Genomic DNA, 26606 nt, shown 5'->3' with positions numbered 1-26606 from the left:
AAGCTGCATACTCAATCTCACATCTCATTGAAAATGGGTCTCAAAGACGGTGAAGAAATCATTCCTTCACAATTCTGTAAAAATGGGTCGCTATTATTTTCGAAAGACCCACGATTTCCACACCAACAAAAAGATCTTCGAAGAAGAAGCCATTATTCTTTCAAAATGACTCCATAAGTAGGTTTTTCTACCCATTTGATGAAGCAGATTTAGAAGGGTCTGATTCATGGGAATCTACTGAAACTTCAAGAACAAGAGAGGGAGCGGCGGATGGACAATCTGATAGGATTAAGGTACTTTTTTTTTTATAATAGTAATGTCACTGCATAATCTTTTTTCAGATTCAGACTAAGCTAAAATGCTTAAAATAATTGATATTAACTTCTACCGTCTTTCTCTAATTTTGTGATGTGGGTAAGTATTAAAAAATTGGATTGTTGGTTTATTTTTGCAGGGGATCGAGGTTCATGTGTGTTTTCGATTCAAATTATAGTGGATGACACCGAGAATGGGGAATTTTTCATTTCATTCTATTTTGATTGATATTTTTATGTTTAGTTTGGTTAGTTTGTGGAGAATATTGTAGCTTTTGGGCTAAAGTTGAAGTAAAAAGTTTATATTTTTAAGGTAAAGATTGGTTTGTATTGGAAGGGTTGGTGATGAATATGTAAAAAATTGGATCTTTTTATTTATGTATTAAGAAAAGAAGGATTCAGAATTGACTCTTTCACTGATCTTCATTAATGACTTTTTAAGAGCAGAATTAATAGAGTTATATTATGTTCTGCGATTTATGGCATTTGAATGAGAAACTAAGTCATCCATGAAGGGGTTACTCCAGAGATGTATCAAAAATGTATCTGAGATGTATGTGATATGTTTTCGAGATGTAATTGAACAATTTTTAAAATCTGATTTTATGCAAAATAAAAATTATAAATTTGGTTCTATATTTTAATTTTTTAGTATATTTCATGTCGGCTACAGTTGTTTTGAGACGTATGTAGACTGTTTTTGAGATTAACTTAAACTGGTGATAAATTTAGTGAAAACATTATATAGTTATCGATTTAATTTATTGCGTATATATTATTATACATATTAGATACATTCATGATGTATACATCGTATATATACACCACCTATACATTATAGATAAATCGTCAACACATCATAAAATACATCATTATTATATTGTAGATACATGTTCCTTTTTTATTATTATTTCAATAAAATAAATTTCGTAGATAATAGCATTGATTACAATTTTTAGAATCCATCTCCAACTCAGAATGATTATAATTTTCAACAAAATAAATTTCAAAATGATCGGTACATGTGTGTATTAATGATATATAAACGATACATTTCTGATGCATAGCAGATACATTGAAGATACATGTTTAAATTTTTTGGATTATTTTAACGAAATAACTTTTAAAATGACCGATACATTATCGATACCTCGTAATACATTACCGATACATCATAAATACACCATCGATACATCATATATATATATATATATAGGAGAAAAATTAATATAAAATTTTAACATATTACTGATGTATCATCTATATCTTGCAATACACTGTGAATACATGGCCGATACATCATAAGTACATTATAAATATAAAGAATAAATTGAGCTAAAAAGGCAAAACCTCATGCAACATGGAAAAATGAAAGGACGGAGCAAGCATCAAATATTTAATAGGAAGACACGTTTTTTAAATACATATATCGAATACATATTAGAAGCAATTTATATATATAATTTATATATGATAAATACATATATTTTTAATATATAATATATATATTGTAACGTAATTTATGCGTTTTTAAAACATGTGATACATATATCTTTAAATTTAAAATATATTATACATATACACATAAATAGTACATAAAATAATTTGTGTGTATATATATATATTTTTTATTTTGAAAAATATGAGAAAATGAATCAGTGACACATTTCAGATACATAACAGATACGTAGCTGATACATAACTGATACATGTTTAAATTATTTTGCCATGCTGAGACTCGCTGACACGCGCTGACGCGTGACTGACGCGCGTGTCAGACGCGATTCTGACGCACGTCAAACGCGTTTTTGACCAGTTATGACACGTTTTTGACTTTTTTTTACTTTATGTGTGCCATGTGTCTCCTATTTAGTGTTTTGGTTAGAATATGTAAACTTTTATCTTTTTTTGGTATCAATGTAAATTATTAGGTTGGTGTGTATTTTGGTTATTTTCTATTTAAATAGTAATATTTTTGTGGTTTTCTCTTTTGTAAATCAAAAATAGATTAAATAAATTTTTAATAATATTAAAAATAATTCAAAGAAATTAATTTAGAATAATTTTAGAATAATAAAAATGATTATCTTATTTTTAAAAAAGAAAGTTATTGTCGTTTTAGACTATAAGAGGGTAAATATTCTAATATTTAACCACAAGGGCTTATTTGTATTCATTATTTTAAAGAAATAGAATTTTAAGAGAGTTAATGGTATGGTCCTTTTCATACCATTTTTTATGGAGAAAATTACACAAATGGGCTAAATAAGGGCCTTTCTTACAAAAATGCTAAGGCTTCTTAAATCTTACATCTATGCTAACTTTTTCTTTACTCTTTTAAGCTAATAACGGGAAAAAATTACATCTCATACCTAATTAATCACAGCCTTCCACTTGTCTTTTTTGATTCATTTTTATATAGATCTAACAGATATTGCTTTTTATCCTTATCCTCTCAATTCAAGATTAGATATTTTTTATTTTTTATTTCTCTGCAAATTTTCAATGGAAGTCATATCTCAGTCTCACCCATCAACGTTCAATCTCAAAGCACCGCTCTTTGTGCCGCTTGCTTACCGAACGGTGGAGGTTTTCTCCGACGAGTGATGGTCTCTTGTTCACTCATCCCCTTGGTTTCGTGACTACTGGCTTCAAGAACGCTATTAAGACCCGCAATCTGATGCGTTTTTGAACGATGATGTTTTTTTTTTCTTCTTTGTCTTGTTTCTTATCTAGTTTATAAGCATTACTGAACAACACTTTTTGTACCTTTATCTCTCTTTTACAATAATTTGGATTGGATTGCCAATAAATTTGTTTTGATGGGAATTCAATAGAAAGATTCTTCCTTGTTCCGCTTATGATTTGTTTTTCTCCCGAGAATTGCAGAAAAGTAGACCTTATTTATGTAGATGAGGCACTTGCAGCAGCAATGCTTGGCTTCATCTGTTAAATAACTTGAGCATTAATATACATTGGCCCTGTTCTCTGAGATCTTTTGTACAAATTAACATGAGACATATATTGATATATCCTTCTAATGATTGGAGTGTTATGTACACATGGAGATTAAGATTGGGGAGAGGAGACAAAATAATTTATATTAGAAGAAAATAATATACATTGGCCCTGTTCTCTCTTCCATTCACAAGTTGGATTAAAATAATTTATATTAGAAAAAAATTAAAAGAATTATAATATGGTGAATTTAATTTATGTTAAAAAATTAAAAATAATCAAACATACAAAAAGTCACTTGAAAAATAAATTTAAATAAAATATTATCAAATTTTATATAACGAATACATCTCCGATACATTTTCAATACATCTCTAATACATTTTCGACACAACTAAGATATATTAGATAATAATAAATTTATTTATTTAAAAAAAATAGTTAATCGACGCATAGATGAGTTAATCTTTTTTTTAATCTTGGATCGAAAAGTGAACTAGATGTAGTAAATCGAAGTTTAATTAATTGAATCAATTAAACTTTTAAATTGTTATTTTTTACTTTTTATCGATTTAATTAAATCAACCGATGAATATTTGATACATACAAAAGATATTTGAAAAAAAGATTTGATACATCTACGATACATATACGATACACCTCAAATACATATCAAATACATTTGCAATACATATTTGATACATATTCGTTGTTCAGAACCTTCTACTTATTGTCCTTTTTTAAGTTTTATTACTGATATTTTTATACATCTCAAAACTTATCGAAAATTTTATTACATGTACTGCATATTTGATATATCTCTGATAAATAATTTATATATATGATAGATATATTTTTAAAATGTATTAAACAGATACATCGTTGATATATAATTTATACATAATATACACATCCTTAATATATGTCTTTTAGATGTATTCGTTAGATACATCTTTCATATACAATTAAAACATGATAAATATATTATTAATACGTATCATTGATAAATATTTTATACAATTTACAGAGCATGTGGCATATTTTTATTTAATATATGTTATAAATACATGTTAACTATCCGTACATTATATATTCAATGCGTTAAATATACAACTCACATACAAATACTATACATATACAATACATCTCTTATACATATCAGAAATAGTTGAGACGGATAATGAGAAATTGTTGCAAATAAAGAGAAAAATATATTTTAATGCTAATGAAGTGGATAATATTGTTATGAGTTCTTTTTTTGTGTATATATCATGTATATTAAAGATGTTTATATCGAGTAACATATAAAGATGTTATTGATGCGTGAATTTCAATTAAAGTATGTGATAGGTGTATATTTAATTTAAAATATATTATATATACACCTCAAAGACAATAAAATATCAAATAATATCAATAACATTTTGATATTATATATACACCTCATAACTTATTATTTTTATGCTTCAATTTATAGTGAATAGTAACATATTAAAATGTTATTGATATTTTTTGATACGTGAATTTTAACTAAAGCACGTGATACATATATATTTTAATTTAAAATATATTATAAATACACCTTAGAGACGCATAAATAATACATATTAATAATATATTTATTTATTTATAAATTTATGTTTGTTTTAAAAATATGAAAAAGTAATAATCAGGTATGTCCTAGATTCATATATGATACATATCAGATACATAAATGATACATGTTTGAATAGTTTGACGAACTGACGCATGACTGACGCACGGTTATGATGCGCGTGTCAGACGCATGTCAGACGCGTTTCTGACGCGTTTTTGACCTATTCTGATGCGTTTTTGACTTTTTTCTACCCTTCTCTCCTTGCAACGTGTCAGCTTCTTGTGGAGTATGTATTTGATGTAATTTTTTAGATTTTGTATGTGCTGATATAATTATTTGGCTGATTAAGTAATGTTGTTATTTGCTTTCATTTTTTGTATAATTTTGTCATTTTCTCTTTTTTATGACCATAATGGTTAAGTGAGTTACAGTTCAGTTCAGAGGTCTAAATATCCATAGGCTCTTACCACAAGAGCTAATTTATATCTTTTGTCAGTTATAAAAGAGTATAAATCTTTATCAAACTATAGATTACTCTAGGGTAGCGATTTTCCCACTCCAACAGTTGATAATTGCACTCCAAAATTATTTGATTAGAATAATATGTCCTTTTCATTAGTATATAATTGACTTGCCTCTTATTAAATTTTTTATTGGATAATATTTTTTTCGTCTTAAATGATATAATCTATAATTTTTTTAACATAATGCTTGTAGTTTTTAATTTAAACATATTTATATGTTATTATAATTTTAATATATCATATATTTCTATCATTGTATTTTTATGTATTTAACTTTCCAATTCAGTTCAAAATAAAACTATTATATTTATTTTAAATTTTATTTAACTATTTAATTTATCAAAAGTTTTCTAAAAAAACCAGATTTCTAATATAATATATTTGAAAAAAATACAAATAATTATATAATCATAGATTTAAAATTTAATTTTAGTTTATTTAAATTTTATAATCTAATATTAGTAGTTTTTGTATTATTATCTTAATTCTAATTTTAAATTTCGTATGAATATTATTATATACAGTAATTGAACTTTCAAATTAAACTAAACTTGATTTTTTTTCTTTCGAAACTTACTTGAATCTATTTTTTTTTCTCAAACTTGAATCTATTTAGCTATGTAAAATTAAAATCTTCAATTAAATTCATTTTTTATAATAGATGTCTTATTTTCCTTAAATAATTAAATAGGTTAGTAAAATTTAAAATGTATATACTAAAAAATATGAAAATACAGTAACATAATATTTTATATACTCATAATGAGAAGAAAAAAAAGACATGGACCGATAAAAATACATAAAATATTCAAATAATAATAACATAAAATTATATTCAAATAAAACTACATGTATTACAATTTTGTAGTTATTATTTAAAAGAGGGTTTTCTGCCAATTATAGACGAGATGTCTTCAAAAAAGCAATGAGATATGTAGTCTAATATACTGATAATAAGGGTATAATAGTATTATTAAATAATTTTGGAGTGTGGTTATTAACTGTTGGAGTGCTAAAATCGCCACCCATTACTCTATTATAAAAAGCTACAAAAAATATTGAACTTGGCTTTTCTACAAAATGGTTATCAGGTTGATGCGTACATCTCTGCCTCGTTCACATATATAATATAATAATCATTTTGTGAAAAAAATAATAGTTCAATAACTCTTTTATAACTTTTCATAATTTGATAACCGCTCTATTAAAAATATATACTTTGATAACTGTTTTGTCATTTTTATAAGTCAGTATCCTTTTTATTAAAAAATTATTGTTCCTTAACCACAAAATATTTAGCCTCTATTCTATTAGCGAGCAAATTAAACTTCATTAACCATGAATTTTAGCAAAATAGATGGATTTTAAATCAATGGAATTTAAATCCATAGATTTTAAAATTCTATCATTTGGATTGAATATATAATCAATGGATTTTTAATATTATTTATGGAAAATAATAAATAGTATAACAATCCATCATCTATAAAAAATGATGGATTTGGACTTTCCCACCTAGTAGGTGGAAAATCAAAACCCTAAAAAATGATGGATTGTAGAAAATGAGGAAATTTATAAATTCATGGATTCTACTAATTTTTTTTTCTAGGCAAACGATAGATTTTGTTAGAATCCATGGATTGTTTAGAATCCATCAATCCAAACGGTGCCTTTATCATAAGAGGAAAAAATATTATGGTGGCAAGTAGACATATTTTTTTTTCCCCACGAGCATTTATAATGAGATTAGAATTTAGGATCGTTAGTTTAGAGCATCTCCAATGCAATGCTAAAATGAAGTGCTAATGCTATAATTTAGCATTTAATCTTAAAATGCATCTCCAATGCAGTGCTATTGTTTGTGCTAAATTTAGCATATGCTATATCACGTGCTAAATTTAGCACAGACTATAGCATATGCTAAAATTCAACAACCAATAGCAATTCACTATTAATTATAATTTTACCACGGTCATTTTTTGCATTTATTATTTTAACCTACTTTTTTTTATTTTTTTATTTTAAATTTTGTGCTTCTATTTAATTTTAGGGTTAATTACATATAAAATCACCACCTTTACACGAAATTGTAAAAATAACTCGACTTTTAAAACGTGGCAATTCAGGGCACCACCTTTCATTTCTTTTCAAAAATAACATGGGCACATTTTTAGTGGCGTTTTTGCTGACGTGGCATGACACGTGGCACTCCCATTGGGTGTCCAAGTCAGCAAAATTTTATTTAAAAATGTGTTCATGTTGTTTTTGAAAAGAAATGAAAAGTGATGCCCTAAATTGACACGTTTTAAAGATCGTGTTATTTTTGAAAATTCGTGTAAAGGTGGTGATTTTATATGTAATTAACCCTTAATTTTACAACATCCATTTAATTTTTTAATAGTAGACCATACATCAATATAATAAAAAAATTAAATAATTTATTTTTATATAATTCATCGATTCTTTTAATTATATCTTTTGAAAAGTTCATTATTAAATTAAAAAAAAATATTACATAAATTTTAGTTTAAAATATTTAATTAAAAAAATTATTAAATAATTAATAATTAATAAAATTAAGAGAATAGTTATCTTAATAAATAATTATAACATTTCTTTTTAACTTTGTGCATTAGAGTAAAATTTGAAATGCTATGCTATCTACAGCATTTTATCACTTTTTCATGCTAAATTTACCATAAAAAGTAGCATCCCATTGGAGATGCTCTTAGACCGTTGCATTAACAACAGATGCTATTATCAATGCTTACATATAAAACTTAAAGAGGGGCACCTCATGGCCAGAAAATTGTCAAGGACTAGACACTCAAGTTTTTTAAGGAAGAGGTTCCGGTCTTGAGCTACGCCCTTGCATTTTTCTATTTCAATATTGAGACTCAGGACAACCACGTACCCTAGCTGTTTGAAGGTGCTGCAGCTCAAATTTTAATTTTAGAGGAAATTGTACCACTTACTAAAAAAATAAAAATAATTATAAAAATATCTCTTAATTTTTTTCATTTACAAAATACCTAATTGATTTTAAAATATTTATAAAAATATCAACAAATAAAAAATAATTACAAAAATATGGTGTATATTGTTGATATAATGTTAGTATACTAATAAATTTAAAGTATAATAACATTATACTAACATTATACCAAGAGTATGGTGTATACTGCTTCACCCCCTTCATGTGTTACTACTACATTATCAGTTTTATTAGTATATTAATAGCTATGAAAATAGAGGAAATTTCCTACAGTATACTATTTTGTATTTTATTTATGACTTTACATTTTTTTTCAACATATTTATAGCTCCTATATTTTATTTTACTAAAAATATCTTTTTTTTTAATTTCATAAATACCTTTTTTCACTTTTTAATGATTTATTTCCTTTTCTCACTTTTTAATAATTAATTCTCTTTTTTATAGATTTTTTTCTGGTGTTTTTTTTTTATATTTTTATCGTATTTTTTAGTATAACTATTGGTGTATTTATATTGTATCTATTGTGTTTTTTTAGTGTAACTATGTTGTATATACAGTGTTAAATCCCAAATACTACCTTAGAGGGGGGGGGGGGGGGTGAATAATATTATTTTAGAAATTAAAATTTGATTAGTGTTTGGTTAAGAGTTTGAGAGATAAAAGAAAGAACACAAGAGATTTGGAATGGTTCGAATCACAAACTGATTCTATTCCACTACTCAATCAAAAATTTAGATTTGCAATTAATCCACTAATGGTGGTGTTTTAAACTTAACATCTAACTAATTACAAAGAGTGTTTTTGTAGAGTTAAACACAAACTCACTAACTGATTTTTCAAGGCTAATCACAAACCCACAAACACTAAATGATAAACCAAAGTATTGATTATCAACAACACAGAAAAGCAATTAAATAATTGATGCACATTTAATGAAGAAATAGTTTAATTTAATTGCTTGTAGTTGTTGTTGTTCTTTGAGTGTCTAACCACGTAAATATGGTGGTTGTGAGATATTTATAACCCTCAACAACTCTCCTCAAATTCATCTAGAAAGATGACAAAAATTGCGCAGGAGCAGACAGGTCGCGCTCGCGACATTTGATTCCTTTGGAATCATCCAATCAACTTGAACCAAGTGTCAACACCTCAATGGGGGTGCTAAGAAATAGTCGTTAGGGCTCCAATGATCATATGTGTCGCGCCCGTGATCCAAGTCAAAACCCTAAGGGGTTTGGTCAGCACAAATGTCGTGCTCATGATGCAAGCCTATGACGCCCACGATTCAGGTGTAGCGCCCGCGATACTGAGAGTGTAGCAGGCGCGAAAACCTACTGCAACTTGTCGTAAATGCGATTTTTCGATTCTCGGTAGAAAGTTTCGAATCGATCAGCGATGGTTCCTATAGGTTCTTATACACTAATAAACATTATTAATTGGGGATCAAAAAGGACTTGGTCCAACATAGTGTAACTATGCTGCTTTTATAGTGTAATAATAGTGTATTTATGGTGTTCTTTAGTATTTTTATGGTGTATATCATAAAAACACTGCAAATACACCATAAATACAGCAAATGCACCATAAATACAACAAATATACCAAAAATATAGAAAACAAAAATATACTAGAAATACACTATTGATACAACATAAATACACTGTAGCGTAAATATACCATATAACACTGTAAATACACCATAAATCATTCGTTATTTAGAAAATCAGTAGCATCAATATAAAAGAATAGATCAATGTACAAAAACAAGACAAAAGAATTATATGAACAATAGAGGTATTTTATAAATAAAAAAATAATAGATTTATAATAATTTATTTACAAAATATTTAAATCATCACAAAAACCTAAAAATTACAAAATATCTAAAAACAATGTCGAGAAATCCTTAACGCGAACGGAAAATCGACCAGAAGAGACAAGAAATCCACCGGAAGTAGACGAAGAGAAGCACGAACGGAAATCTGAACGAAAAAGCAACCGGAAAAGACAAACGAATAATGAAACGGAAAAGAAAAAGAAAAGAAGAAAGAATTTTGAGAGGAAAAAAAAGAGAAAAGAGAGTGGAAATTTTAACTTAAAATGAGATAAGATTTCTATACCACTACAAGAAAAGTGAGTTTTAGCAACGGTCTATTACAACGACCATTAAAATCGTTACAATACATATACCTTTTATAACGATTATTTTAATGTCGTTTCTAAATATAATTATTTTACAACGCCTAATAAAATCGTTATTAAAAGTTATACTTTTAGCAACGACTTAATTTATATCGTTTTTAAAGATAATTATTTTACAACGACTAATCATGTCATTGTAAATTATTTGCTTTACCAACGATTTCATATGTGTCGTTTTTAAATATTATCATTTCACAACGACAAATAATTTCGTTGCTAAAAGAAAGAAGGAATAGTTAAAATCCCACATTGAAAATAAGTGAAATGAGAATAATGCATTCTCACTATAAAAGAAACTCACCCTTCACTATAATATTTTTTTTTACTTTTGTTGTAATATATCAATCAACAAATAAAAAATATTAAATTTTAATAATAATTGTATTTTAAATTATAAAAATTATAAAATTACATAACATATTAAAATAATAATTAATATTATAATGTTTTGACAACGACTTTTTATAGTTACTAATAACTTTTAACAACCAACCTTATAGATTTTGTAAAACCTATAGCAACGACCATTATTTAAAAAAGTCGTTATAAAAAACATTACATTACGCCAACACGCACAACCACATTTGTCGTTGTTAAAAACTTTTAACAACCATATTTTAGGTTTTCACAACGACAACTCACGTTTCCAAAAATCAAGTTTCTTGTAGTGTACATAGTAATGTATTTTTGTAAATATGTTAGTCATTAATGTAGAGTGGAAAATTATGAAAAGATGGTGTAAAAAATGGTAAATACTTTTTAAAATAGTGTATTGACAAATAGTCTCATGAAGGTCAAAATCTAAACTCGGGGTTGCAGGATTTTATTCATGAGTTAATCAAAAAAAAATATTTTTATTTGAAATTAATAAGTTTAGATTCATCAAACTTTTTTGTACATCTCACATGCTCACATGTTTTATTATGTAACCTAAAATAACAAATTAAATTTTTCAATCAGATAATTCATTGTTTTTTTTCATTATTTGTTTTGATTAGTTCTTTTTCTTACAGCGCGACACTAGAATGATGGCTAGTGATGGCAGTATCCGACAAAATAGAGGATGTGTCTGCAAGAAAGAAAATTTCTTGCCAGAAAAGTCATTCCAAAGCTGGAACTTCTATGTTAGTGCATTGTCTAATATAAAACCCCGGTTCAATAACCGAAATATGGCACGATCACTTGATAACCTCAAGCTGCAGGAAGTGCGTGCCGAAAGCCACAACGAGCTGAAAAAAATCTGAATTAGTTGGATATTTTTTTGGTTTGGGATAGGAGCTATAATGGGTGCATTAGTTTGTACTTACTGGCAAAGCTGCTCGGAATGATGCTGGTCCTGCAATTATAATTTCATACCTAATATCGGGCATATAAGCAATGCTATTAGTGTTATGTTTTAGCGCATTCGCGACGGAATTACCAGTAGCTGGAGGTTCATTTTCATATCTTAGAGTGGAGCTGGGTGATTTTGTAGCTTTCATTGCCTCTGGAAACATTTTGTTTGAGCATATTATTGTTGGTGCTGGCGTGGCTCGATCTTGGACTTCATATTTAGCTACACTCTTTAACCATGAACCGAACAGTTTTTGCATATATGCCTCATTTCTTGCGCTCCCATTGCAGTGATGATTTCGATCCTTATCTGTATTGGAGCATGCTGGAGTATCAAAGGTTCATCAAGATTCCACTTAATTGCTACAATAGTCCACATGTTCATCTGGGCATTCATCGTCATCGCCGGTCTTATGAAGGCAAATTTTGCCAATTTCGCACCTTTCTCACCTTTTGGCATCCGCATAATTTTGAAGGCTTCATCTATGCTATTCTTTGCATATATAGGATTTGATGGAGTAGCAACTTTAGGTGAAGAAATTAAAAACTGTCACGACCCGAAATTTCGAGTCGCGACCGGCGCTAAGGAATGGGAGTGGTAGCTCCAAATCCCGTAGCAAGCCTAAAACGAGTGAATTTTTTTTTCCGCAATATAATGAATAATATAAATAAAACGATCCTTCATAAAACATTTTCATAAACTTGAAATATTTACAATACTTGTAACATCGTCCGAGGCGATGTACGATAAGCCAGGGTCTTATCATGCGATGTCACACATCAAGCATAGCCCGGTTTGCAAAATATAGTAAACGGTTAAAAGCGTAGTTTAGAACTTTATTTACATATCAGAGTTTGGATAAAACATTAAAACCGTTCAACTAAGCCATATTAATAACTAGGACTTGACATCTACTGCAGCTCTATCGAACGACGTCTTCTTATTTACATACTTCCAAAATACGGACTTCTGAACAAGGATAGAAGCCCGTCACGTCAAAACATTTTACCTGAAAGGAAAGACTATTTGGGGGTCAGTCAACACTGAGTGAGTTTATAGTTTACAGGTGAGTATTATTTAAAACAAAACAATGCTATAAATATTTATTCATATGCATCCAAATATAAATTCTGAATGCAACCCTACACCCAAATAAATTATTCATATTCGAGAATCATTGTAACCATAGTATATAACATCACATTATTTAATCCTTAGCGATACGGTCCCGAGATAGTTCGACCGAATTACCGTTACCACGTGGCATAGTCCCGAGATAGTTCAACCGAGTTACTCACACCACTACTTAATCCCAAGGTGTGAGTCCCGAGATAATTCAACCGAGTTACTCTCTAGATACGGGTCCCGAGATAGTTCTACCGAGTTACTCTCGTATCTATCCAAAAGCATAATCCTCCTTTTTATTTCACATTTCTAATTATAAAGCGTTCAAATCAAAACTGGTGATCACACAGTTCCTATTGCCGCCCAATAGGAAAGCTTGTTCCATCGGACTTACATTGGTTTCAAAACAATGATGCATGCCATTTATAATAAACATTTTAATAATAAAACAATGTTATGCAATTTATATAAAAGTTTTGCATTTAAAAGTAATGCACAGGTAATACGTCAAATGTAAACATATATAAACTCACCGCTTGCTACTCCTAAAACCTCGATCGATTAACTGCCGTCTAGCTTAAGGTGCTCCTTGTCCGTTAGCTGCGTTCCTTGCCGGATCTAAATAAGATGTAAATTAACTTAAATAAGACTGTAACTCGATAGACTTTATAGACTTAAGATAAAACGCACACTTAATTCGCTATAATTTAACCGCGTCTACCCTCGACATAAAACTAACTAAGTAGACCTTTTTAAGGTCTAATAAAAATTCTTAATTGTTTCCATTGAACTTTAGTTCAACTTTTATCTCCAATTTCATACAATCCTAAATCCAAGAATTTATTAAATAGAAGTTTACAAACTTCTAGCAACTTGACATGTTAATCGTCAAAGTTTTGTTTATCGACAAGGTTTGCAAATGACTAACACATTCCGAGCTCAATCTCAACATTTTGAATAGCTAACATTATGTTAGTATTCAACTTATCTCAAATTTGCAAACAACTTCCTAACAACCCAATTTTACTTAGACGTTACGTTTTAGTCGTAACTTAAACTTCTATTTATAGCTTTTAATCTTTAACTAAATTCCATTTTTCATAATCAATCTTAATTATCATTTTAACTAACTAATAACTAATCTTAACTTAATCTAAAAATATGTATTCATATAATTTTTTCCATTTCCTAAACACTTATATAAGTCATTTTCTATTAACATTGTTTATTGCTAATAACCCGTCAAACTTGCGTTTAATCGCACCAATCAAAACTACACGAACGAGGACCGATATACGTCAAAGTTCACCTCTCCCCCGACGTCCGAGGGCTGCAATTGCAGCCCTCAAAGGCTGCCGCAGCTCTGCTCTTTAAGAGCAGAGCTGCTGCCCTGCGGCAGAATTCTGCCCGTAGGGGCTGCTCATGGTGAGCAGCCTTTGCTGCTCACCGGAGCTACCTCCGGTCGCCGGATAACGTTAATTTTCACACCAAAAATCCGCCATAATTTCCCCTAATTACTTGACAAATTTCAGCTCAAAATCACCTCTTAAACTTATCATTTTATCAACACAATTCACCAATTAATAAAGCTGAAAATAAATTGTTTAAAATTCTTTCATAATTCTCCAAAACCTAATTGACCTTAATTAACCAACCAAGCTTTAAATAAATGAAAGAAAGAGTTTACCTTTGATTTTTTTTTAATTGATTTTTCCTTCAAAATACCTTAGCTTGAAGTTGATTAATGGTGGTGATGGAGGAAGGGGTGGGTTCGGCAATGAGAGCTTGGTGAGGATGAGAGTTTGGTCTTTTGTGCCTTGTGGTGGAAGATAAGAGAAAATATAAGATTATGATTAATAGCTAATGGGTTTAGTTAGTGGGCTTTGGGTAAATGGGCTTAACAATAGAAATAGGCTTTAATTAATCTTAGGTCCTCTTTTTTTTTTTAACTTAAATTATACTTTATTTCACTTCCGTAAACGTCGTCATGCTAAACCCGAATCGTTTCTTAAACTTAATAAATTTTCGTAGTAATTTTATTTGTATCTTTTATTTGGGCACTTAATTTATTAGTTACGACTAATTTCTTATTTATTTATAATCCCACTAATAAATGTTCTTGAAAAATAAAATTTTAACTTAGACTTTATATTATTGATTTCTTAAATTTTCTAAGACCCGACAAAATTCTAAAGTCTAATCTCTTTTCCGTCCTTCTTACTTGAATTTCTAAACTCCAAATATTTCTGGTACGACTTTTCCTTAAAAATCTTACGGGTTATTACAAAAACCCTGGTCGAGATATCCCGTTTGGACTAATAGGCTCCATGTCGGTTATTGTGGTACTTCACTGTGTTCTTGCAGGAACGCTCAGCTTAATGCAGCCTTACACCCAGATTGATGCTGATGCGCCATTCACGGTGGCATTTCAAGCTACAAGTACGAACTGGGCGAAATATATCGTTGGATTGGGTGCGTTGAAAGGGATGACAACAGTTTTGCTAACTAATGTGATCGGACAATCTCGATATTTCACTCATATTGGCAGAACGCACATGGCACCGCCATTACTCGCTTCCGTCAATAAAAAAATGGCACCCCGGTGATTGCCACAATTTGCATGACTGTAGAAAACTGTATTACTGCTTTCTTTGCAAACCTTGATGTTTTGGCAAACCTTCTGTCCAGCTCCAATCTTTTCATCTTCTCTTGCAGCTCTTGCATTGTTGGTGAGACGATATTATGCTACTGATGAGACCTCGAATGTCGACAAAAAGAAGCTCATCAGACTGTTAGGCCTAATTGTAGCATCCTCAATCGCCTCCGCTATTTACTGGGTAGTCTCATATGGCTAGATCGATTATGTAATAACCGTGCCGATTTGGTTTTTCTCCACATTAGCACTACAGCTGATACTAAAGCAAACAAGGAAGTCTAAACTGTGGGGAGTACCATTGGTGCCATGGTTGCCATCTACTTCCATTGTTATAGACGTCTTTATAATGGGATCCATCGATGCAGCATCGTTCATCAGATTTTCCATCTGCACCTGTGAATATTTAGGGAGAGTTTTCTATTTATTTTTTTAGTATTTTGATAGGTAGGTTTTTTGGATAATTATAAATTTGGTGTTTAAATTTCTTTATCCCTTTATATGTACTAGTTTCACATTACGTGCTATGCACGTGACTCGTAACGTAACTCCTCAATGAACATATAAATAAATTTATTATAATTATATCAATTTTTATTTATAATTAATATTAATATATTCGGTTATCAAAATTTTTTTCCATACTAAATTTATTCTTCTTGTGGTTTTATAATAACCATAATTAAATAATTAACTTAATTTTATTAATAATATCTTTAAAAATAATAAGATAGAAATTTGAATAATAATATATTGACCAAATACAGTATTTTAATTTTGTAGTTCAATCAAACTAAAAAATATATATTCCTACTAATTTGGAGATAATTTAGCTACCTATTCTAATTAAAACTTTAATTACAATAGTGATTAATTAAATAACTAATTAGTTAATGATTATAAAACTTTTATTTAGTAGTAAACTGAAAAGGATTATTCATTAAATTTGCATGTCCCTCCCACCCCCCATCCGTGCATTTATATATAGTATAGATATAGATTAGTTATGTTTGTTTTCATGAACTAATTATAAAAATGCATAAAGTATGTTATCGAATCTATTTATATCCTCAATTCGAAAATGTTCAAGCCAACATAGATAAGATATGCCAAACGCTATTATCACTAAGATTTACACTCATTTTCTTTTCTAAGTTGTTGAGTTTTTAGTACATTTCACTTGTTATTTGTCCAAGATGTACTCATTATTATTACTTCCATTTTATTTATAGCCTTCTTAGGAAAAATATTTACTTGCAGGGTTATATGCGCTAAGCGAGTGACTAGTTTATATTCTTGATTTCATAAAAAAAAGTTTATATTCTTGATTAATTAAAAATTAATCTTGGGTTGGAGCTTCATTAGCTTATGGTTTCAGTGATTTTGTTAGCTTATGGTTTCAGTGGTTTTCTGGAACTACTTAATATCAGAATTGATGTAATACTATACAAAAAAATTTTAACACACCCAGCAATTTTCGAGCACTACACATCTTACATAGAAAAACCAGAATGACAACAATAAAAATAATGATTCTGTAAAAATTAGGGAATAAACTTTTTCTATTAATTGACTTCATGTCTCTATTTTGAGGAGAGAATTGAGAGATGTACTATTGAATCTCTGAGCTAGGCCTCGGATCACAAGGACGATGACATCCCGCAAATGCCTGGAATGAACCATCAGGTCTACTTCATTCTCACTGTCTACCACAATCCTCAGGCGGTGCTGGTCATTCCGGAAAAGTTCAACCTGCCATAGTTTAGTGCATTAGATTATCAGCACCATTAACAGCATGATAAACAAGAACTAGGATAGCATGATCAAGACTTTCTCACTCATGAAACAGTGCCCAAGAGGGAATGAAATCAGCAGAAGAAAGCACTTGATATCTGAAGTTTTATCCTATTATAAGTATTCGGGCAATACGGTTTTCGTAATACGCGAAGCAGCTAAATTGCCAATTCCCAATCTGAGGAGAGTGAGTGCAAAAAGACAGGAGTTTGGGTTGGTGTTCCGTGAAATCCAAAATTGGATATAAATTTGGTGTTTAATAAGTCCCGATTATACAAAAACATAATACTTCCTCCGTCCCAATAGAGTTGTCCACTTTGAGAAATTTTTTTGTCCCAAAACTCTTGTCCACTTCCAAAAAATAACTAACTTTTACACTCAATTTTCCTCTATTACTCCTATTTAAAATCCACTAATGAATACGTTGTAAGTAAATTGTAAGTGGACCCTATATTAAATAGGGGTATGACAAGAAAAATAAGAATTTTTTTATAAAAATCATAAATAATAATTACTTTTGTTAAACTGTGTGATAAAGGCAAAATAGTCAACTCTATTAGGACGGAAGGAGTAGGTTTTATCATTAATTTCTTCTCTACGTACATTGGACCTTCGGTTGCATTGCCTAGCTTATGTGATAGCTTAACTACTATAGGGTTTGTTAAACGTTTTAAGTGAGTGCTTTAATAATTTTGAGCTGATTGCTAACATTTCTTGTACCATAAAAACCAAAAGGAGAAAATGGCTTGAACTACAAAGTCACGTCCATATTCAAGAAAAAAAATTCATATACAACTTCATTGTAATAGAGTAAAAATGCAAGAATTCAATTCGACTAAATCTAAAATGGTCAATGAGAAGGAGAAATTATAGTTACCAGAATCAAAAAATTCAAGAAAAAATACAAAAAATTTAAATAATTTAAATCAAACTGAATTCTTACAAAAGATTTATTCCAAACAAGGCCGGAAATATTTCCACTTGAAAAATAAATATATTCAACAATTAAAATCAAATAATTCTCATATTTAAGATCTTTTGGCATGGTTTCAAGTGAACAACTGAAACCATCAAACCAAAGTCATAGCCAGTGAATCAGAAAATTGTCGTTTCAAGTAAACAGCAACATGCGGAAACTTCAATACTAAAGAAACATTCATCCTCCTCCTCCACGTTAAAGTCAGCGGCGTCCACCATCGTCTCTACACCTCCTGCATCCTCTGCGCCCACCCGTCCTCCTCCTGCCCTAATTGCTTCACCAATTCAAAATCATTTATGATTGGCAAAAGAGAAACATATGTTGCGATTAGGATTGCTGATCTAAAGGAGCAATTCACTGGATCTCATATGTTGAAAAACCTTTGAATCTAAATAAGGAGATGTTGGTGCCGATGAAGAACGTAAGGAGATGTTGCGGGTCGTCGGATCTGTTATTTGCCGACAATCTTTCGATGATGCCACCCAGTTGCTCCGCCGGGGAAGCAGCCGAATGATACAACAATACAACAACAACTAATCGCCGGTCTTGAGGAAAGGAGGACAGGAAGAAACCGGCAACAAGATTAATGCGTGAAACGTGAAAAAAAAAGGATGACACACTTTTGAAAATGGAAAGGTTAAAAATGAGAAAAGAAAAGTAAGCATCGTGAATTTCAAAAGTGAAACCCGCTGTCGTATTTGTGAGAATAAATTGGGATTTTTACGTGATATGTGAAATTAATTCTAAAATTATTTTTAAATTTATTTTCTATATGATTATGAGAAACATGTCAGCCATTAACGAGTGTTTCTAATGGTGCTGGACAAAAAGGGTTATTTGTTCTATTTGAAAATAAAAAGGGCTTAATTATATCCAGAAAAATAGAAAAACTAATCTATATTTTTGTCAAACTTGCGAGGATGTTTCTGTACCTTTTGTCAAAAATAATTGAAGGATAAGATAGTCAATTGAAAAGAAAAAGGAAAGGACCGAAGTGGATTGTTTTGGCTGTAATAGCCGTTCGAAAGCCAAGTATGAAGCAAAGATACTTTTTATTTTGCAAAAAAGAGACAAAGAAATGGAGGCAGTTATCATTATTAGGCTTGTGGTCCAATTATATATCCAACCCATCAAACAACCGAGGGAAGATTTTTTTTTAAAAAATAAATAAATAACATTTATGTCAGTTTTTTAAATTGTATGATAGAAAAAAGGAAGATTTAAAAATTTATCTAAAATAAAAAAATAATAGAATTTTATACTTCAATACGGAATAGTCAGCATAAATGCATCATAATTTTAAGACTTAATTACTTAACAACCATCAAACTTTAACGTGTTTTGCATTTATTCTCTAATATACAAAAAAAATCATTTGGATCCTAATTTGGATTCTTATGTCTTACCTCTACCCACGTGATATTAAATTGACCTCTTTTTATTGAGAAAAAAGTTTAAAATAATTTTTCATTTTTAGCGTATATTCTAATTAAATATTAATGTTGTTTTTAGTACAAAAACAACCCTTTTCTCACAAAATTTAACAAATAATAATAATAATTTTTCTATTTAATTTATATCAATTATCAATAAATTTTTAAAAATTGAAACCCGATTAAATTAATTTTTTTAAAAAAATATTTCTACGCACCGCCGCCTTCCTCCTTCCGTGGAAGGAGGAGCTGCCATCCTCCTTCCATGAACTTCCATGAAGCTCCTCCTTCATAGAAGGAAGAACACGTTTTTCCTCCTTTTCAGGTGGAACAGATCGTTCCTCCTTCTTTTGAAAGAAGTATTGTGCCTCCTTCAAAAAAGGAGGTACGATCTGAAGGAGGAATAAATTTTTCTCCTTCCGTAAAATTTATTTTTAAATATTATCAAATAGTATTAATTTTTTTCATCTATGAAAAGTTTTTTTAATTAAATTGAGGATATTATGCACATATAGTTTATGTGGTAAATAATTATTCTAAGATTTTCTCGTATGATTTGTATGATTGGAAAAATTTACTTTTGATAATGTTTTAAAAAAATGATGTTTGATATTCTTTTTGTAATATATTGATAATTTGATAACCTTTTCGAAATAAATCAAAGTTCAATTTCTTTTTTGCAATAAATTTAAATGTAATAGATTTTTAAAAAAGCCTAATGCCTTAAAAAAAAAACTTGATCTTATAGCTCCTTTCGATCCTACTCTAACGTTGAAAACTTGTCAATTTTACCCTATTTCGCATTTTATCGTTTCTATTGCACCCCAAGTTTTATTTTTTAATCAATTTTTTTTACTTAAATGATGAAATAATTCAATTAACCATGTTTAAAGATAAAATTAAATTCATTTCCATTAAAAAAATACACTTAAATCCATTATTTTTAAAAACTAACTAAAAACCATAATAAAATTAAAATTAATTTAAATTTTTAATTAATTTAACTAAATCTAAACAAAGTTTAAACATGTACAATTAATATATGTTATACATGGAGAACGTTTTTGAATTTTTTTTTCAAATAAAAAAGACGTCAATCAAATATTTCAGGGTACAATTAAAACGATAAAGTGTGAAATAGGATAAAATTGATAAATTTTCAACGTCATGGTAGAATCGAATAAGGGTTATAAGGTCAGCGTTTTTTTTAAGGTATTAGGCCTATTAAAAATAAATCAAAATTCAGTATCTTTTCTGAAATAAATTAATTATTCATTAATTTTTAAAGTATTCACTACTAAAAAACTGTGTTTTACCGACGGATTTTAGCGACGGATTCAAAATTCGTCGCTAATTTTTTTTTACCGACGGATTTAAAATCCGTCGCTAAATTGTCATTTAAATTGGCGGGAGTGTTCCCGCCAACTTTAGCGACGGAAAATCCGTCGCTAAAGTTGGCGGGAACACTCCCGCCAATTATTTTTGATGTATTTAGCGACGGATTTGCAAAATCCGTTTTTAGCGACGGATTTAAATCCGTCGCTAATTACCGACGGATTTTAGCGACGGATTTAAATCCGTCACTAATTTAAAAAAATAAAAGAAAATCGTAAAAAAAATATTAAATTAAATAAATTTTTTATCAAAAAATTATTTAGAAAAATAATTATTAAAGAAAAAAGTAATAATTATTTTTTTAATTATATATAATATTATTTAAATATAACATAAATATATATATTGAAAATATTGTTATTTATCTATTCATTAATAATTATTTAAAATAAATATTAATTATAAAAAATAATTATCTTAAAATGTGGGAGGAAGTATTTGTAATTTTTTAGTTACATTTAAATATAAATATACATTTATACATAACAAGAAGCTGAGCTGGTTCAGGTGGAGATACGCGCGAGAGAACTTCAAAGTTAAAGAGTAATGAGTGGGAGCAGTGGGAAGGATGGGTGAACTACTGGGAACTTTGTAAAAATTGCGAGTGGGTGATGGAGGCAACGGATGGGTAACCGAGGGCGACGGGCGACAGGTGGGGGACGGAGGGTGACGGAGTGTGACGGGTGTGTGACCGATTAAATAATAATAATAATTTATTTTACGATATAATTTTTTTTTATTCTTTGGTAATTAGCGACGGATTTAAATCCGTCGCTAAAATCCGTCGGCAATTTCTGAAAAATCCGTCGCCAATTTTTTTGGTCCGTCGCCAAAAATTTAGCGACGAAGATTTTGCCGACGGATTGGATCCGTCGGGAAACGTTTTCCCGACGGATTTCATGCTTTTAGCGACGGAAAAATCAGTCGCTAAAAGCAAGCATTTTAGTAGTGATTTAACCCGGTTAATGGAGGAAGTATATATAATTAACTATTTTAGTTGAATTTGATAATTAATTTGTTAATTAATGAGATGATGGTGATTTAGATGACTGAGGCTTAAAAATAAGGCTAATAATCACCAATGACACTCCAACTTATATTCTCTTATCATCAAATTTTTTAAATTAAATTTTGGCTCGCTAAATTCTCTAAAGTCAATAAAAAATCAAAACAACTCAATCTGACCTAATATAAAGTCACCCATACAACCAAATCAAACATAATTCATCCATCCAACCAAATTAAACCACTCAATCAGAACTCGCCACCCGTCGCAGCCAGTTTTTTCCGGTCACCACCGCCCATCGCAGGAATTTTTTTTTGCTAAATTATAAATACATATCTTTCAATTTTAAAATATTTAATAAATAATTATTTTTTAATTTAAATAATTTAAAAAATAATTATTTATTAAATATATTAAAATTGAAAGATATGTATTTATAATTTAGTCAAAACAGCTATTGGAAAGCTAAGTATGAAGCAAAGATATTTTTTATTTGCAAAAGAGAGAGATATTAATAAATAATCATTAGGCTTGTGGTCCAAACAACCGAGGGAAGGTATTTTTTTTATGAGAATCAATAACATTAATATCAGTTTTTTAAATTTTATGATAAAGAAAAAACTCAACTATTTAAATATATTATTCTCTCCGTCACATTGTTTCTGCATAAAATTTCTCTTTTTACTTTTATTTAAATTACCTTAATAGAACTAATATAAAAAATTTAATATTATTAATAAGGGTAAAATAAAAAAAATATGACATTACAAAATGCTAAATATTTTTTTATTTTTTGTATAAAAATAAATGAGACAGAGGGAGTGTACTTTTTTGATTTTTTTATGGTCTCATTTTTAAAACCTTCTTTACTGTAACCCATTTTTTAATTTCTATTATAGTCATAATATAAAATGAAATGCAAAGAAAATTAAATTTGTCTTTAATATTTTTTCATATTTTTCCTGTATTTATAGTATAAAAATTTATAAACATGATAATTGAAAATTTGTCCACTCCAATTTATATAAATGGATATAATTGAAACTGAAATTTAATGAATATACTAAAATTAAAGATTTTAAAAGAAGGGGATATAAACAAAAAAAACGAAAGATGAGATATTTTATATGATTAAACTTAAAAAAATTATTTAATTTTATTAAAACGGAGGAAATATTTTTTTTGTGACGAGGGAATACCTACAGAGCCAGACTACCTGGGTATATCCTTCAAAATTTAGCCTATGCATTTCACCGTTCGGACTGCACTCTTAATATTTACGTTTATCAACTCTTCCAAATGCTTTCAAAAGTTCCATTCTTTTAAATTCAATTTTGCAATCTTCTTTTTAGAGTCGTAATCTTTAATGTGTATTGTTGTGTCATTTTTTATGCGAAAACTTTAAATTAAAGTATTTTCGTTATTTTTGTGAAATTAATATTATTCTCTATTCATTAAAAAGAAAAACAATTCCACGCGGGTAGTGGGATTCCAATCTAGTAAGGTCTCATACTTGTTATTTACATATAGAACTAACTGATACAAAACGTGATGGATAAATGAGGATTAAATACTTTCCATGTTGCCATACTATCAATCTATATTAAAAAGAAAAACGAATTTTGATTTATTTTTAAAATGCTATCAGACTTTCAATTTATTTTAAAAGAAACTACCAGACTTTGATTTATTTCGAGAAAAGCTATCAAGCATAAATTTATTTTAAAAATGATATCAAACTTTCATTTATTTCTAAAATGTTATCAAATATTAAATTTTTTATCAATGAATTTTTTTTTAATTAAATTAAGGATTTATACACATTAGTTTATGTGACAACTAATTATTTTAAAATTGTTTCGTATGATTTGGATGATTGAAAAAATTTACTTTTGGTAATCTTTTAAAAACAAAATAATATTTGATATTCTTTTTGTAATAAATTGACAGTTTGATAATTTTTACGAAGTAAATAAAAATCCGGTATCTTTTTTTGAAATACATGTAAACTGCGATAGCTTTTTAAAAATAAATTAAAAGTTCATTATTCTTTCTAAAATAAATTGATAATTTGATAATCTATAAAGTATTTAACACGGTGGATGGAGGAACTATATATAATTAACTATTGATTATTTGTTAATCAATGAAATAATGGTGATTTAGATGAATGAGGCTTAAAAAAAACAAATAAAATCTGCAAATTTTCCTATAAAAAGCGGCGCCGAGTTGGGTTGTAGATATGCAAGCAACTAAGCAAAGTAAATTACCTATTCTGTCTCTAAACACATTTGATTGCAGAAGAGAGCAAACGCCATGGCGTCACTCATTCCTCGGTTTGTTGTGCTGAGATCAAACGGTGACAAGTATTTGCGTTACACTAAAGAAGGAACAAATAGCACATTCATCAGATGTGATGGATATAATATTGGTGATCCGCTATCCAAGTTTCGAGTCGAAAGAGCGAGTATCAACCGCGATTTAGTCAACATAAGATGCTGCTACAACAACAAATACCTTGCTCGGGCTAGATTTGGGACGAGTTATATGGCAGCAGCGAGCGATACTGTGGAGGAAGACCAATCGAAATGGTCATGCACGCTGTTCCGACCCATGCTCGCCGATAACATGACATTTCGGTTCCAGTATGTTCAAAACGGAAGAAATCTCTGCAATATGCAACTCGGGGCCGGCGTTGACAATGATCTCTTCGTAGCTGCCCAATGGTCCGCCTTTGACCAAGGCGGATGGGATCTCTTCACAGTCATCAACTGGGAATCACTTGTCATACTGCCCAAATATATAGTTTTCAAGGGAGACAACGGCAAGTATTTACAGTACCGCGGTGAGGGTCGTAACGAGCATATGGAATTTCGGTGTGATGATGCTGGCGCGATAAAAGTTTCGAACGAAACAGTTGTTAATTCCGATGGCAGCATCAGTTTTAAGCTCGAACAAAATAACAATTTCTGGGAGGAAACTCCGAATTGGATATTTCCAACCGCGGTAACCCCGAACGCAAGAACATCATTTTCGCCCGTAAAACTTGCGCCAGTTGGAGGCAAAGACAATATTATTGCTCTCAGGAGTTTACACAACAACAGATTTTGCCGTCGAACCAGTGACAACCTGGGCACAGATGATTGTCTGGCAGCTCCATCCTGGGCCACAACTATAGACAGACAGGCTAATCTACAGGTCGAAGAGCCAATACTGAGTCGGGATGTTTACGATGTTATTTTCCGTCTGGGAGACCTGAGGGTATACGACGAACAAATTCTGATTCTGGCAACAGATGAAATTAGCAACAGGACAGATACCGAAATAGAGGATTCTGAACTTGGTCTGGAGTATGAAGACACACAAACTAGCAGTTTCATCAACAGCCAATCGGTAACAACCAGTACTGAAATGAGATTCGAAGCCAACATTCCGCTGCTTGGACGTTTTTTTTCGGCCGGAATATCGTCTAGCTATTCCGTAGAGTACGGCAATACATACACATGGGGCGAGGAAAAGTCGAAGACCAGCCAATTATCTGCTAACATAAGTGTTGTGGTGCCTCCCAGGACAAAGGTAACTGTAAATCTGGTCGCCACCAAGGGATTTTGTGATGTTCCCTTTTCTTATGCTCAACGAGACACTCTTACCAATGGCCATCAGTTTACTTATATTAAGGACGACGGTGTTTATAATGGCAGCAACTACTTTGGATTCAACTTCGTCGTCAAGGAGGAGGCACTTCCCGCCGGCTGATCACTTATTCCCCGGAGCTCACTAAACTGCCGTGTTTTTATAAGACGGTAAACCGAATTATAAAACGTTACAAAATGTTTATTCAACTATAGTTTTCTTATGAAACTGTTACTGAACTATTAGTTTTTTACAAAACCGTTTTGTAACTTTCTATAGTTCGATAACCGTTTTGTTAAAAAAATATATGTCGATAACATTTTGTAAATTTTTATAGTTCGGTAACCGTTTCATAAAAATATTATAGTTTCGATGATTTCAAAAATATTTAACGCCACTATTTCCGCTTCATTGTCACTGCACTGCACAGTTTGCATTCAATAAAAGGCTACCATTACTGATTTGGTATTGTATTGTAAGTAAGGGTGATAGATTCTAGTCTGTATTTCATTTTCGTTATTGTATCTTAATTTGTTTTATTTTGATGATTAAATTTTAATATTATAAGTTCAATAAGAAGCTTTTAGTAGGATTAACAGTTTTAGTCACGACCTGTTTATTACACTTGATACGAAGTTAAGTCACTTTGAATTGAGTTTATA

At 29.8% G+C, this 26606-nt stretch overlaps 2 protein-coding genes, 1 long non-coding RNA gene and 1 pseudogene across 4 annotated transcripts; 2 read left to right on the top strand and 2 right to left on the bottom strand.

The window, feature by feature from the left end:
- The first annotated feature begins 33 nt into the window (after positions 1-33).
- LOC126672727 (cationic amino acid transporter 1-like) lies at positions 34-16140 on the top strand (annotated as a pseudogene).
- Positions 12606-14885, bottom strand: LOC126674406 (uncharacterized). Its single transcript, XR_007639524.2, has 3 exons — positions 14739-14885; positions 13585-13669; positions 12606-12948 (listed from the first exon to the last, which is right to left on the bottom strand). It is a non-coding gene; the product is annotated as an uncharacterized LOC126674406 (long non-coding RNA).
- A 984-nt stretch (positions 16141-17124) lies between the features above and the next one.
- LOC130015360 (187-kDa microtubule-associated protein AIR9-like) lies at positions 17125-19318 on the bottom strand. Of its 2 annotated transcripts, none has more exons than XR_008790493.1 (2): positions 17543-19318; positions 17125-17456 (listed from the first exon to the last, which is right to left on the bottom strand). XR_008790493.1 is itself a non-coding variant. In XM_056105316.1 (2 exons), exons 1-2 carry the CDS (start codon positions 18541-18543, stop codon positions 17280-17282), a joined length of 279 nt encoding a protein of 92 aa, XP_055961291.1. In that variant the 5' UTR covers positions 18544-19210; the 3' UTR covers positions 17125-17279. The 2 variants fall into 2 exon arrangements, 1 of the variants encoding a protein (XP_055961291.1); XM_056105316.1 differs by having other exon boundaries at positions 18442-19210.
- Positions 19319-24627: 5309 nt separating this feature from the next.
- LOC130015274 (uncharacterized) lies at positions 24628-26067 on the top strand. The gene has a single exon (XM_056105058.1). It carries the CDS (start codon positions 24628-24630, stop codon positions 26065-26067), a length of 1440 nt encoding a protein of 479 aa, XP_055961033.1.
- Positions 26068-26606: the final 539 nt, after the last annotated feature.

This window comes from Mercurialis annua, linkage group LG3 (assembly GCF_937616625.2).
Source record: "Mercurialis annua linkage group LG3, ddMerAnnu1.2, whole genome shotgun sequence".
NCBI lineage: Eukaryota > Viridiplantae > Streptophyta > Magnoliopsida > Malpighiales > Euphorbiaceae > Mercurialis > Mercurialis annua.
The sequence above is the reverse complement of the archived record's forward strand: the minus strand, read 5'-3'. Positions and strand labels throughout refer to the sequence as shown.

Excerpts from the sequence above, each read along its gene's own strand:
- LOC130015360 (XM_056105316.1), bottom strand. The coding sequence starts at position 18,543 with ATGCCAAAAGATCTTAAATATGAGAATTATTTGATTTTAATTGTTGAA. Across the intron at positions 17,457-18,441 it reads TTGTTTGGAATAAATCTTTT|GTTGAACTTTTCCGGAATGA; the intron begins GTAAGAATTCAG and ends AAACTATGGCAG.
- LOC130015274 (XM_056105058.1), top strand. The coding sequence starts at position 24,628 with ATGGCGTCACTCATTCCTCGGTTTGTTGTGCTGAGATCAAACGGTGAC.